General features: G+C 37.9%; 1 protein-coding gene across 7 annotated transcripts in view; it reads left to right on the top strand.

The window, feature by feature from the left end:
* The first annotated feature begins 374 nt into the window (after positions 1-374).
* Positions 375-15,561, top strand: part of magi2b (membrane associated guanylate kinase, WW and PDZ domain containing 2b) — a 95,702-nt gene continuing 80,515 nt past the window's right edge. For 6 of the 7 annotated variants that reach the window (XM_077210919.1, XM_077210917.1, XM_077210914.1 and 3 more), the window contains exon 1: positions 472-892. In XM_077210919.1, coding sequence (XP_077067034.1) covers positions 595-892 — 298 coding nt within the window. In that variant the 5' untranslated portion in view covers positions 472-594. Of the gene's footprint in view, positions 893-15,561 lie in introns of all 7 variants that reach the window. The other variant, XM_077210916.1, reaches the window with a different exon arrangement.

Here is a 15,561-nt window from a genome sequence, read left to right as displayed (position 1 = left end):
AACACACACACACACACACACACACACACACACACACACACACACACACACACACACACACACACACACACACACAGATTAATAGAAAATGTAAAGATTTTGCCAATCAGAGATCTCTAAACTTGCCAATTCCATGAAGAAAAATTCACATACAGTTTTTTCCTCTAATGAATCGAAATATTTGTTCTTGAATCAGATCTTGGTAATGGTAATAGACACGATCTGTTCCATAAACTCTGCAATCGAACAACATAACATCCTGTTTAAGCCACCTTCTACTGCACATCTCCCTCTTTCCTCCAAGACACTTTTGAGTGAAGCCCTTTCTAAGGAATGCACTATAGCATTCCTGCCTCCTCGTAGACATCACATCCGGGTCACTCGGCAGTCAGCGTGTAAGCGAGCGTGCTCCTCCATCCAGTTGCGTACTGCTGCTGCAGCTCTCAGCGCAACTCCACTGCATGCAACATGGATACTACGAGCAGCGGCCAGCCGCGGATGATCTGAGCGCGCCTCGGGACACGCCACATTGGGGCAGGGATGAGGTGCCATCCAGCAGACGCACACTGGTAGGCGAGTCGTCAATTGTCAGCGATGTCAAAGAGTCTGAAGAAGAAGAACCACTGGACGAACAAAGTCCACGAAGCGGTGCTCACCAGGAATAAGGAGGGCGAGCTGGGGTTTGACTTGAAAGGGGGCGCCGAGAATGGCAATTTCCCTTATTTTGGGGAGGTGAAGCAGGGTAAGGTGGCCGTCCAGAGCGGCAAGCTGTCCCAGGACGAGCTGCTCTTGGAGGTCAACGATACGCCGGTGGCAGGGCTCACCATCAGGGATGTGCTGGCCGTGATCAAGCATTGCAAAGACCCGTTCCGGCTGAAGTGCGTGAAGCAAGGTGAGGATAAACATCTCTGCGTGAGAGCGAGCGAGCCAGCGAGCGAGCGACCCCTCCGCTGTCTGGGACTGCTGTCTGTCTGCACATTATTTCAGCAGAAATCCTGTTTACACACAAAGGTGCATTTGGATACGGCGCGATTCTATAGTAGCCGCGAACGTTCCATCGTCGCTTATGGCAACAGAAGTTACAATGTAGCGGATTGTCACACAAACGTTTCAATATAATTAGAGATTTGTTTGGATTGTAAGCACCGTGGAATCATGCGCGAGGGGGCGGAGGTTGTTGCTCCCCGTGTCGGAGATATTTTGGCCCGCGGGTCCGCCATGGCCGAACTAGGCGAATATTTGAAGGCAATTTCATTGATCTCGTAAATTGCACGGTGGCTGTGGCAAGCCTCCTAAACATTTATTCCTTAGCACTAAGTAGTAGCTATAATTACTAGTTATTAAATGACTAGTATAAATTAGCAGCATTTTACTAGTAGCCTACTATTAATTGACTAGAGAGTAATCCAGTGTTGACTTAAATTATTTTAAAATCTCAGTAGCAACTATTTATTAGATACTAGTAGGTCGTATTCCAGTAGTGACAACTAATTCACTGGTAATTGAACATTTTGCCATTGAATTCTTTGTGGATCTGTGTTCACATTCAAATAAGAAATATTTTCTAAGTGCGTACTCCCTTGGTTGCTGGTCGCCTTGTTCTAGTTAGGATCTATTTATTTTTGTACTAGAACTTATTTTATTAGGTTATAGCTTATTCAATTAAGCACTAGACTAGTCCTTGAATACATAAGTAGTTTCCCAGTATCAATCAGGGTTATTATCATAAACTAAACTATTAAAAAAAAATTATTAAAATTTTTTTAAAAAAATGTTAATTGAAATAAAGCTTTAAAAGATATATAAATATTAGACATGAATGAGTGAACGAGGAATTTATATAGCGCTTTCATATGTACTACTGTACACCCAAAGCGCTTTACAGTCATATCAGGGCATCTCTGATATGGGCAGTGGTGGAAAGAGTACTGAAAAAACATACTCAAGTAAAAGTACCATTACCTTCCAAAAAATGTAGTGTGAGTAGAGTAAAAAGTACTTGTCGCGAAAACTACTTGAGTAAGAGTAAAAAAGTAGCTTATTTAAAAGTACTCATGAGTAGTGAGTATTGAGTACTGAGCTGCGGATTCTACCCCTTATAATAAACACTGTGCCTTACAATTTATAAATTAAAAATATTTGCACATACTGTAATTCACATTATATTTTGTTCTTTGTCAGAAAGATTGAAGAATATCTATCATCCATCTTTTTAAAATGCATCAAATCAGTACACTCATCACCATTTAAATCATATTATTTGGGGGGAAAAGCATTTAAAATTGGGTGAAAGGCCACTGGGCCTGAGCATGCTATTGTTGCACATAAAATATCAATATTCATAACTGTGCAAAGAATTCAAAAACCTTTAGAAACTCATATGACAGTTCAGCATCACACACCATGAGATGGGTTAAATAGAGAGATAAAAAAATACCCAATTTCTCTACAAAACGGTACCAATGTTAGTGTTTTGATAAATGAGAATCATTATCAGATTACCTCACCTAATGCACTGAAAAAGGCTAAGATAGTGAGCTAACACCAATTGCACACTTTTATTCCATGCTATTAAATATGTTACAATTTAAACGTAAATGCACATTGTTCTAGAATGGTGGCATCATCCCTTACATTTTACACGGCTACATTTACTCACATTGTAATGCTGATAATATAATTTGTAAGGAAAATTCTGTATTAAATAGGGAAGTTATATCCAGGAAACCTTTACAAAAGAAACAAACAAATACACACACACACACAAATACATGTCTCTTTGTAGTCTCGGCGAAGCTGTTTTATCAGCAGCATCCACACACAAAAAAACAAAAGTTCAACATGAAAAATGTTTTTGCGCAAGTGCACTTGCCAAATGAAGACGGATTGTATAATGGATCAATCAAAAAACGTTGTTTATTAACGAGCTGTAGTCACGCACTGACAGAAATGCAGTTCAAGTTAACGCCATGGTTCATAGAGTGCACTGATTCTGAATCTGGCGGCATGGCGAGCGCGAGACGCGGCAGTGCACAGATCGTGACGCGCGTCTCTCTATAATGTGATTGTGAAGTAAATGGGGGTGGGAATTCACCGCATTATGAACTCATCACGCAATACCCCCAACCTCAGACCAAATGTTAGGCCCTGTAGACAGGGCAGCCTATATAAATATCATATTAAGCAGAAATGTACCTTAGCATATTAGAGGAAGACGCTGATATGATGCGTGAAGAATGCACTTCCACAGCAGTCACGAGTAGCAGCAGGAATAGGCGGTTAAAGTTTTCTATACTTAATTTGATGAAAGCCACGAGACCGATTACTCGATCCAATCACGTTGATGGATAAAAATAAAATACAATTAAAACAAGCATGTAACGAGTAACGAACACAAACAGAAGGAAAATAGCGGAGAAAAAGTATCGATATATCACTTAAAATGTAGGCCTACTCAAGTAAAAGTAAAATTACACAATTTTTAAACTACTCAAAAAAGTATGATTTCTGAAAAAAACTACTTAATTACAATAACGTGAGTATTTGTAATTCGTTCCTTCACACCCCTCGATATGGGACATGTAAACTAAAAGAAAATTTTTAAATGTTGCCTTAGCAAATAACTTGAGTTGAAGCACTAAAATTACTAATTGGAAATAAATAAAAACTAAAACTGAGATTTAAAAAAAAATCAATCAAACTTAAATTAAAATGACAAAGGCACATAACATAATTACTCAATTAAACTAAAATGATGAAAACTGAAAATATTAAAATAAAAAGCTTATTAACGTATAAAGTATATAAATAATTATTTAAAAAAAACACTGTTACCCTATGAATTAAAAAGACGTTAGGATGCATTCCAGTTACTAGTAACATTTTACTTGCAAGATTTTTATTGATTTTCATTTCAAGTAGTCATTCTGCCTTATCATTACATATGACAAGTAAAAAGGCAACAGTAACTAGTGAGATTAGAAATGCTACTAATCACAGTGGGGAAAAACACTAGTATCTTACATGTCACTTCCGTATTTTATACTTTTTATATAAAATTCTGTATTTTCTGTATTATATTCTTACAGTAAATTTGGAATAAATACCAGTAACATCTGGGATATTGAAAAAGATCCTAGTCCAGTAGTGTTCAAGAGTGAATGTTAAAATGGCTTGCCATAAGGTGGCAGCTCTTAAAAAACAATGGTATTCCTGGAGAAAAGGATAGGGTGCTTGCTGTGTACATGGGAGGAGTGATGCTATCTCTCACGCAGATGTTGACTTACAGTGATGAGATTTGAAGGCATGCATCTGTCTTCAGGTCTACATTGCTGAGTTTTCAACAATGCTTATAGTACATTTGCAGTGTTTTTCGCTCTTGTTTGAAGCAAACTTCAGCCCCCGGGCCAGCGCTTTGGAAAGCATCCCCAGTTCCCAAGTGAAAGCAAAAAATATCTTCATGCAAGCAATGGTTGTGTCTAGGGAGATCCAGATCAGTGGACTGAGTGAGTAAATAAATATTGACTGGCTGCTGAAGATCAGAGCTTGGGGAACTTGTCCGAAAGGCGTTTTATAGTGTGCTTATTGTAAAGGCCGTAAGAACAGAGAGGCTAGCTGAATAAATTGATTTAATGATTAAAATCTGGTACAGTAAGGGCATTTGAATGCATGAATGGACTGGCCATAGGATGCACCATGATTTGTTATTGTAGCGGAACACTTGCGAATATCCAAATTTGGGATTTGAACCTGGGTCCTCGTGATTCAATTAGAAGATTCTTTTGTTTTGACTCTCTAAACAACCTATTCCGGTGATGTTTTTCTAATAATTGTGTAATTTGATTGTCCTAAAGCTCCAAAGCTAAAGCCAGGTATTTAAAGGGATAGTTCACCCAAAAATTAAAGTTCTGTCATCATTTACTCAACCTCAAGTTGTTCCAAACCTGGATGAGTTTCTTTCTTCTTTGGAACACAAAAAAGAAGGTATTTTGAATAATTTTTGTAACAGTTTTTGTCTATACAATGAACGTCAGTGGGGTCCAAAACAAATAAAAACTGAACGTTCATTCGCCGCAATTCAATTCATATGCAACATCTCTGGGAAATCAAGATTAAGAAAAATGCGATGCAACACCACAAATCCCAATTATTTAATATTGTTATTAAATTTAGTTAATAAGGCTATCTCTGGACCACACTGATGACAGTCAGAATGACAGTTGACAGATGTGAGTGTGACATTTTTTTTTACGACAAACAAAACCGATATATTCACCTCAGAGAAGAAGGTTCAGGGTTTTTATTTTGTGTCATATTATTGATTTCTCAAAACTTGTGTGCTTTGTATGGGCTAGACAGAGTGAACTCTGGCGCCAAAAGAGTCAAACGAACGAGACCAATGGCAAAGGTCAGGATTTTCGTTAAATAATACATTCAATTTCGTTTAATTTAGCCCCAGTGCACTTGGAATATATTGAGGGGAAAAAACTCTACTTTTGTTGTCCATAAAAGAAAGAAGGGCATATGGCATTAGAACAACACCAGGCTGTGTAAATAATGACTTCCTTTTCAATAAAGGGTGAACTGTCCCTTTAAGACATATTAAAATACAACAACAACTGACATAATATGAACAGATACAGTAGGTAGCCTAATAGTTTGTATTATATGCATGTGCATCCTATCCTGGGATTTGATGGGCCGACTGTCACAACATATGTGATATTTGTCTCAGTCAGTCCATCCTGCTTTGATGTGATGGAGGAGATGGTGTGTTTGTATTGGTGTGTTTTGGTGCATGTCCAAGACTCACTTTTGTGGCTTGGTGGTTACAGTGACTTTGATGCCCAGCTTGTCATAATGACCCAATTCTGACAGTTATTTAAATATCAAGCTAAATAGTCAACTAGGCTGCCTTCATACTTCACATTTCTGCGTAGCACCACATTTCATTTGGAATAAAGCAAGTCTATTGCCGTCTTATTTTAGAAGTCGTCTTTCATGTTTTCATTTAATCTTCTGGGCCAGATATTTGGTTTAGTGGTCTCGTAATCCTGTGCCACTACACTGGCGCATCGAACGATCCGGTGCTGCGACCTCCAGTTTTCCCAGATTCTTATGATGCGCTGTCAGTTTTTAAATATCAGCAATATAATCTCATTATTTTTCAGTTGTGAAGTGCAATAATTGGTTACATAACATATTCATTTTGCACAAATGGATTTGGAAACTGATTAACACGAACATGACTCTGAGCAGATTTCTGCAGCCTCGGGGGTTTAACTTATTTTGCTTTGAAGTGTAGTTTATCCATGACAGTCATTATTCTGTCATAATGGTCGGCATTTTCCTTAGAGATGTGGGATAGATTTGGTATTTCATCTTGCATTTAGTCATTTTTAAATAAGTCATCTTCTTTCATCTGTGCTTTTTCAATATTTCATCATTTCTCATCTCTTATGATCTCCATTTGCTTTGCATCTCTAAAGAGTAAACAATCGCATAAGAGTGGGGTAAGATGTGTCGCCCCTTAATCTAGCAAACTGTGCATAATGTTGATCATATATTTAGAAAGAACCTGTCACCTACAGTCAGACTGAGAGATGCACATGAGAAAAGCAAAACATTTTATGCTACGAATGAACATTTTCTACATGATAGATAGGATTATTTCGGTATATATGTTCAGGTGATATCAGACAACATTTTAAGGCATTTTTAATTTTATTAACGATATTAATTAATAATGATGTTGCCTAGAGGACAGTTTAAGGAAAAAAATTGGCTTATCTTACCCCACTCTCCACTAAAATGCACAGTTCATTGACAGCAGTGCATTGCCATTTGCTCAAGTAAAATGTTCCCCGTGCACCAGCTTCTGGTAAAGTCACTGAACCTGCGTCCCACACTTATATTTTTAAAGGCATTCGAAAATATTACTAACTTGTCTACCTTAGTATGCTCAAATGGCAGTTTGACAGAAGTTTTTTTTTTAACTAGTGACCATTTCCATAAATTAGAGTTGATTTATTTTTTATTCTTAAATGAATAATTCACCCAACATTGAAAAAATGTGATTTTCTTTCTTCAGTCAAACTCAAAAAGAGACAGGTGATGTTCACGCTGCTCCTCGCCCTACAATGAAAGTAAATGGTGACCAAATGGCTGTCAGAAAAAGAAAAAAACAAACTCCATAAAAGCAGTCCAAACAACTTACGACCCAAACGTGTTTTCAGAAGTCATTCGATACTTTTGTGTGACTGTAATTACAGTAGTTATTCTTCTCGTTTATGCAATTTGGCATGTTGTGATTGATTACAAAACAAACAAGAACCAATTGCGTGGAATTCGGAAACAGTGTGTTGCCGTCATATTTCTATGGTCTGTTTTTTTCATTTTTGGTCACCGGAATGGTTTGTCCTGAATTGGCTTTGATTGTATGGAAAGGAAAGTGTGAACAATCTGCTAAACATCTCTTTTTGTGTTCAACAGAAGAAGGAACATCATACAGGTTTATATCGGCATGAGGATGAGTAAATGATGAAATAATTTCAATCTTGTGTGATCTATCCCTTTAACACAAAGAGCTGTTTTAAAATATCTGCCATTTGTCCTCCTCGTTGTAATAACACTACATATTTATTAGATGCAGTCTGTCTTTTGGCTGGTTGCAAATCTGGAAACAATTCCCTAAGAGAGCTGTGAATGTTCTTTTGCTTTTGCACATTATGCAATGTAACATTCCAGCTATTTTGGCAATTTGGTCTAGACCTAAAGGATGAAACGCACCTTTCGGCAACGCATCTGATTAATCATGAAAACGGAAAATGCTCCATAAAGCCACTAGCAGCACAGAGCATTATATTCTGCAGTCTTCCACTCACTAAGCAAGTGGAGCACAAGTGCCACCTAATTTGTAAAGCAGATCCATCTGGAATCCCTCTAGGCTGCTATTTGGGATTATAATGGTTTTTAATGTGCTTACCAAAGTGACTGATTGCAATCAACCGGACAGAACTGCAAGGTTCCCATCAGACAGAATGATATACTTTATGCTGATGTTGTGATTGCCATTTTGAAGTGGGTACACCCTCGACCAATCAGGGCACGGAAGCGCCTTTGATCCATTATTAAGTCACGACTACAAGCGCACAAGATGTCAAAGACAGCCGTCCAGAATGTTAACATGACATACGCGGGAGCTGGAGAGCACGCAAGCAAGATTTTCATTTTTATGAAACTGTTTCTGGCTGCCTTACTTTGATTATCCGCATGAGAAAAACATATTTAGTAAATAATTAATCATGATATGGGTTCGTATCCTGTAGATCTGTGCATAAAAACACTTGGCCATCTGTCATGAAGTGAACGGTACTGCAGTTAATTTCGGCTCTGTGCTCTCTACACTGCAGGGTACGGAGATCTCGCTTTGGTGGATAGACTTATAAAAGAGCAGATTTAATTTTCTTTAATGCACAAGTTTCTCATTCTCTATTCTTTCTTCTATTGCGTTCATTATCTTGAGGTGGACACATTATTACCAGGCAAGCACATGCATTTTTGTTGCTCCATTTTACATTCATCCAGCTGAATACAGGCCAAGGACTTTTTCACTTTTAATATTGTTACAAAAATGCTGATGTTACTTAGCAGCATCCTGTATATGGCCTTCAGTAATTTGTTTTACGAAGGCTAAATGATGTGTCAATTTGGGCAACTTGTTTAAAAGTTGGTTTTATGTGGTTTTTCAAAACTTATTTTTGCTTATAGCTTGAATGCATTTGAGTGTACACGTCTTACTCTTTATTTTCAAAAAAGTTTTCATTATAAAAATATTATTTTACAAATATAATGAATATATTATTTTATAAATCTTATGAAATATTTTTTTTGGAGGAGTTGTCTCACCACATGACATTTTTCAATCTGAACTAACTTTGCCTTGTCATAAAAAGGTGAAAATGTTGGTTGGATTTGGCTGACAAGTGTATACCCGAAATATTAATAAGCAGTAAAGCAGTTTTTTTTTATATTAAAAAAACAACATTTTAATTTAGAAATTAAGAACATGCTCATCCATGGTAATTTAAGTAATATTATGTGTACATTTTATTTTAATTTTAAATAAATTAGTTGATCCGGACAAAAAAAACCCGTCATAATATTGTAATCAGTTTGAATCAGCGATAATACTTTGAATCTAATAATCAAATAAAATCTGTGCTTTTAAATGAGAAATATTCTTAGTCAAGAGAGCCCACACAGCTGTGTGTTTTATCACAGAATTAGCTTCAGGATCTAAAATACAGCGTCTGCAAAATAAATAATATCCACGGCCTACTATAAATGCTAGACTTTTGAAATCAGCTTTAATTTTAGCATACCATGTAGCGCTGTATAAAAGCGCATCACTGTTATACATTGTGTATGAACTGTTTGTATTCGATGTTTGCTCTGCAGCCCACAGTTTCCGTATTCTAGCTCTGGAGAACTTGAAGATGAACAAAATGTTTGTTTTGGGATTAGAGATGCATAGGCAAATTAAAGAGGTGTAGACTGCTTGTGTGGAATTACTCAACAGCGGGATACAAAACAAAGACGGTGCTTTAAGAGCCTGGAGTCAGAGAGGCTGGCAGAGAAAGGTCCTTTTGTGCAGTAATCACTATGTGGCTTTAGGCTTTAATGTCTTGTTCAATGCCCCAGAGCGTGTGCTTTGTCACAGAGATCCAGAATTGACCCCCAAAGCGTATGTATTTACTTGAAATTCAAACTGTTGTTGTTTTTGTCTTTGGTTATTTTGGATGGGATTTAGGTGGAAAATGCATTCAGTCATTCATTCAATGAAAACAGGTCAGTTACACACTGCTTTTTTCAAATTGAGCCATTTAAAGGGACACTGTGTAACTTTTTTTTGTTCAAAATTAACTAAATTTAAAATATGAGTCATCAGACATCATCAAACCTTCTTTCAATGGTAAACCTATTACAAGCGTTTATATTTTAGACCGGGCGGAATGATTTGGCGTAAGAGAATTGACATTGTTGCATGAATGGGTGTTGAAGATGAATATTTTGCAGATAAAGTGGTAGTTATGTTTCTTCGCACAAACAAAACACTTGCCTCTATTCATAAAACCACTGGAGTCACATGGATTACTTTTAAGATGTCTTTTCTACCTTTCTGGGGCTTGAAAGTGGTAGTTCAATGGAGGGACAGAAAGCTCTCAGATTTCATTAAAAGAATGTCTTTCGGGATTGGAACGGCATGAGGGTAATTAATGACCGAAATCACTTTTGGGTGAATTAACCCTTTAACTTGTATTAAACTCGATAACAAAGTATTTATTTTACACCTCACCAGTGAAAGATAGATGGACTGATAGATCATGCTATACAGACACTACACAGTAAAAATACTCAAGAAACTAGATATGCTTTGGGAGAAGGGAGAATTGTGTCAATGGCTTGAAATTAGGCCAGTAGTGTTGGTCATAGAGTAGTCATATATTGCAACATGCAAATTCATGATGTTTTTCGAGGAAAAATAACTGACCTTCCTCCGGCAGATGGTGGGAGATCGCAGCACTGTTTAGGTGGGACAGGGTCTCTGATGATTCTGCATGACAAAGACGCATATTTGACATGACACCAGTGCCTTTAAATTCTGGGTCTGATTTTATGCTTCAGTGGCCAGATATCTGAGCAATGCTTGACAAACAAAAGCTATGGCATATATCGTCTACCAAGCAAAAATTGCTTAGTAGCTTTAATACTTTTGTTTTGTTCAAATCCCTAAACCAAAAGTATGAGCATCAGGAATCAACACTAATAATGGATTGGTTGCCATAGTTCCTGGCCTTTTTGGTATCTCTATTTTAACCACTTAAAGTTCCAGGCCCAATTTCTTGTTGTTGTCATTTTAGGAATGGAAACCTTGAAGTGACGCACAAAGATTCAATTTCTATATTTAGATTAAGCAACCTGAGCTCATCAAGATCTTTTGTAGAGTCAGTGGAAAGGAAAAGGCTCATTCAATTGCAAAAAGACTTTACCATTTATGGGATTCAGATATCATAGACATTTTCTCCTCACTTTTACATGATACACTTTTCAAGATGACATTAATGAAATCGTCCTGTTGTGTCTGTTTCTGGAGTACTAAAACTGAAGGTTGCTTGCTTGCCTTTAGTCAACAGAACCCACCTCTAATTCAGTATTATATTTTTATTCCTAAATATGATTTGGGTCCCTCATTCAATTAAATGTTTTTTAGAGTACATCCATCTATCGCTCATTTAAAGGTGCAGTAAATGGTTTCTGAGAAATGCTGTTGAAAATTGGAATCAACACCTAAACAAACTATTTTGTGAATATTTTCTAGATGTCTGTTCTGTGTGTGTGCTGAAAAATTTCTGTGTAAATAGGAGAAAAAAAAGGTAATCGGACTGATCCACTGAGTAACCCCAGAGTGCAGACTGGACAATGGGGCGCTGATACGTGTCGATCCGCCCACTCTTAATTTCGTTGGTTTTACAGCAGAGCTGTAATTGGTGTAAACGCTTGAGACATGAGCATGCACATTCCTTTATGTATGGCTTTATGAATGATCTATGCTGTTTGGCCATACTACAGAAAAATGTTAGTGCTAGGCTAACCATAGCAAATTCAGTTAGGATTAAGTGGCTAATGTTTTGTTGAACTTAAGACTAATTAGTTTGATAAAGTTACTGTACAAACAAACGCCTGGTGAGGGCATTTCCAGGTTCTTCATGCATAACAGAGCTGTGCAATATGTGCTACTCGCATATTAATTCGTGGCCACAATATCAAATGTTTTGTGATGCCTAAATTCACTTAGCTTGATGGTTCCAGCTTTATACATTTACAATTTTGTCAAATTATTAGAATTATTTGATAACCATTAAATGTAATGTAATCTTTAGCAAATCTCAAAATATAAATTTTTCATACTGTACATTACAATGTTGTGATGCCTAGATTTACTTGTAGTATTTAAAACGTCTTTCTAATGTAACCCCCCCTTCCTTGAAAGAGGGAATGAAGACGTTACGTCGGTCTTGCGTCATGAGGTCTCGCCTCGGAGCCCAATCACCTCAGAGTAGTAACAAAACGAGCGGCTAGTGAGATTTGCATGCCGAGTCACACCTACCCATATATGGGTATAAATATGACCGGCATTACTCACTTCATTCATGTTTTGCTGAGGAGCCGAGACAGGGATCCTGGCCATTCAGCAGGGTTCAGGGCTGTGGCAGGGGGGATGTAACGTCTTTGTTCCCTCCTTCAGGGAACGGGGGTTACATTAGTAACCTAGACGTCCCCACTCAGTCATTCACGTTCAACGTTATTTCTGACTATTTCGGTCAGGGGGTCCCTATGGAAAGCGCCATAGCCACTGAACTGTGTTACAAGTGTTGGAGACACAGAGGCTGGCAAGCTGCCACGTGCCCTTTTTGACAACTGCTCTCACAATGTCGTAACCTACCCAGCACCCCAAGTAAGGACTTTCTGTAGGTACGATCATAGCTGCTATTCCTTTATCGTGAAATTTCACTGGGAAGAGTGCTACGGATCTCAATTCCCATTGTTTTCCAGCCATGACCAGTGTTGTTAACGCTGGGGAGGCGTGCCTTCTGAAGTGGTCTCATATGCATCAATCTGAGCGGCATGGCTGCGCGGCTGCGGATGCCATATGCCCCATGAGCCTCTGAAAATGCTTCAGTGGTTAGCAATGACCGAGTTAATTTTGACGGAATCCAACTCCACACCGAGAAAAGAAATGGCAAGGTGTGACTCGGCATCCAAATCTCCCTGGGCAATGTCCATTGGCTCGTTTTGTTACCACTTGGAGGTGATTGGGCTCCCAGGCGAGACCCCATGACCTCAGTCCAACATAATGTCGAACGTGACTGACTGAATGAGAAAAGTTGATTTAATTATTTTTTTCATAACATGAAAATAGGTGTCAGCTTTTAGTTTGTTGGTGCCAGCACTTTATACACTTCAAATTGTTGTATATTGCCATGTCATCACTTAAACATCATTTTGCTGCCTTTGGGTTGTTAGAGTTAGAGGTGTGAATGATTTTGTAATATGAATCATCGTCACATGCAGGACAAACAAAGTGAGTCAGATGGAGATCTCAGAACCATAATTAGCAGTCCTCTCTTTTCTTAATTTAACAAAGGGAAGAGATTGATAGCTGCGGTTATGCGTTTTGGATTTACGCCTAGTTGTAAATGTAGATTGTTTGAGTCAAAAGGACAAAAGGGGGTCATGCCTTATGTAGAGTTCAAATGCAGGTGTCTGGGTCATTTTTCTTTCCTTTAGCTGATTGTAAGCTTTCAAGGGTCGATGGCAGAGCACACAAAGTGAGGGGGCATGTACAATTTTGGGGTGGGTGGGGGTGTTCCCCCTCGGGGAAGTTAAACTGTTTTATTCACTTTGTTCTGCAAAGAACAAAAAAAAAAAAGAACTGCAGTGGTAGCCAAGATTTCTCTCATATTAAAAAATAATATTATCAAGCATTCTTTCATTTTAATCAATGGAAAAAACAATATCATTTATGAAACATAACTGCACCTGTTTCATATATGACGTTATATATAGAATATTGATTGATCTAAATAGTGTAGACTACTTGGATAAAGCAATATTCAGAAAAAGGCACAACAAATAAAATGAAAAAGCATGAAAATTGTAAATAAAATAGTTTTATTTATACAATTTAATAATATATAGTTTTATATATATAAGTGGCGTGTTCGTCAACTGAAGGCATTCCATCTGAGTTTCCAGTGTTGACAGCGCCGATAGTCTACTGGAAGCGCTGTAGTTTTGTTTTAGAAAAAGAAAAAAACAGTAATTGATGCCATAAATACACAAGCCTGTTTTTGTTTTGATTGTCAGAATCTGTCGTATATGACGAATCCACTCAAGGGCTGAGTGGATAGATAGCAAAAAAAGCCAGATTCAAACCCATGTCGCCCACATAAGCACCATGGATTAATATGCGAGCTACTAGGCCACAGCTCGGATGGTCCAGCTTTCTAAAATGAAATAAACAGAGGTAAGGAGCACAGTGATTGGATATCTCTGCCTCTGAAGAAAGAAACAAAGAGTAAAGAGAGGAACATTGTGTGTTTGTATCTACTCAAAGAAGATGTAGAATCTGACCTCTCGTAGGAGTCGGTTGTAGCAAATAGGAGATATTGATTCTTGGCTGGCATCACACGTGGTTTCCCTCTCTGTGTCCAAAACTTTATCACGGCTCTCCGCTTTAGTCTATTTGAGCTGAAGGCCTCTAGCACCAAACAACTTTCCAATGGAGGAAAACTTTCAGGCGATCGATACGCTGCTCAGCTGTCCTCAGCGAGGGCAGTGGTGACAGCTGTGATTAAGCTGTCAAAAAGAAACTGCTGAAACTCATTGGGAATGTTTTATTAACCTCCTCTCCAATGAAAACAAATCAATATGGTGACATATTCCCAGCTTATCAGAGAATATTAACCATATCGTACGGAAGATATTGTGGGTCAGACCTGTGGAAGCTTGTTTCCGCCTCAGAGTTAAAATAAAAGTAGTTGTTACTTAATTTCTTGTAATTGTAACTCTATAACTCACTACGTGACTATAACTCGTAATTATGATTTAGTTTGTTGTAATTGTGACTTTATATCTTGCAACAAAATAATATCTGAGACATTGGGTGCTTTTCAATACTTAAATGAATGCTTCCTTGTTTCCTCCCTCCTCCCTCCTTCAGCCCCTGACACAGAAACTGTTTCAATTCAGCCATCTTGAAGGGCATCTCAATTTTCTAATTGCACCATTAATTAGCGAGGAAAGAGGAGCGAGGAAGCTTCCTGAGGAGTCATGAGTGAGGAAACAAAAGCTGCTATTGCTCTCCTTGTTTTTCCGTCGTGTAAATGGCGCAAGCTTATTTTGTCCATTAGATTGAAAGATCTGAAAAAAGCCCATACATTTACCACCCATAGACCCTCCCCTCGGAGGAATCAGGATAAAAGTGGTTGAAAGTGGACAAAAAAGACAGATTTAAACACCAGGTGTAAACGGGTATGTGTCTGCCTCGTCTACTTGTGATCTGATTGACCAAAATGCATCTTAATACCAGGTGTAAACAGGGCCTTAGTCGGACATTAAATATAACATTAAATCCCAATTGTGACTATATCTAACAACTTTATAACTCAGAATGTGACTTTATGGTGACCGTGACTTCACCTAATACAACATGTTCCTGGATCAACATCTTTTTTGATCCTGAAACAACATTCCAATCAACCAATCAGGTTTGAGGGACAAGTTTACAGTTTATGTCGAGATTAAGCTCATAACCAGGGTTAGGTGCTTCTACATCAGTGTTTTTCACCTATTGTTTCCCTCTGATTTTAGGGTTAACTTATGGGTAGGGTTCATTATAGGGGTAGGAATATGTTCCCACATAAATATAGTTCTACCAGAAAGACTCGGGAGAATAATACTGTAACAATTAACCGTTTATTAACAGCCCAGCAAGCA

The sequence above is a fragment of the Siphateles boraxobius genome, unplaced genomic scaffold (genome assembly GCF_051911475.1).
Source record: "Siphateles boraxobius isolate OS27281-9 unplaced genomic scaffold, OSU_SipBor_1 65, whole genome shotgun sequence".
Taxonomy (NCBI): Eukaryota; Metazoa; Chordata; class Actinopteri; order Cypriniformes; family Leuciscidae; genus Siphateles; species Siphateles boraxobius.
This window is presented reverse-complemented; position numbering and strand designations above follow the sequence as displayed.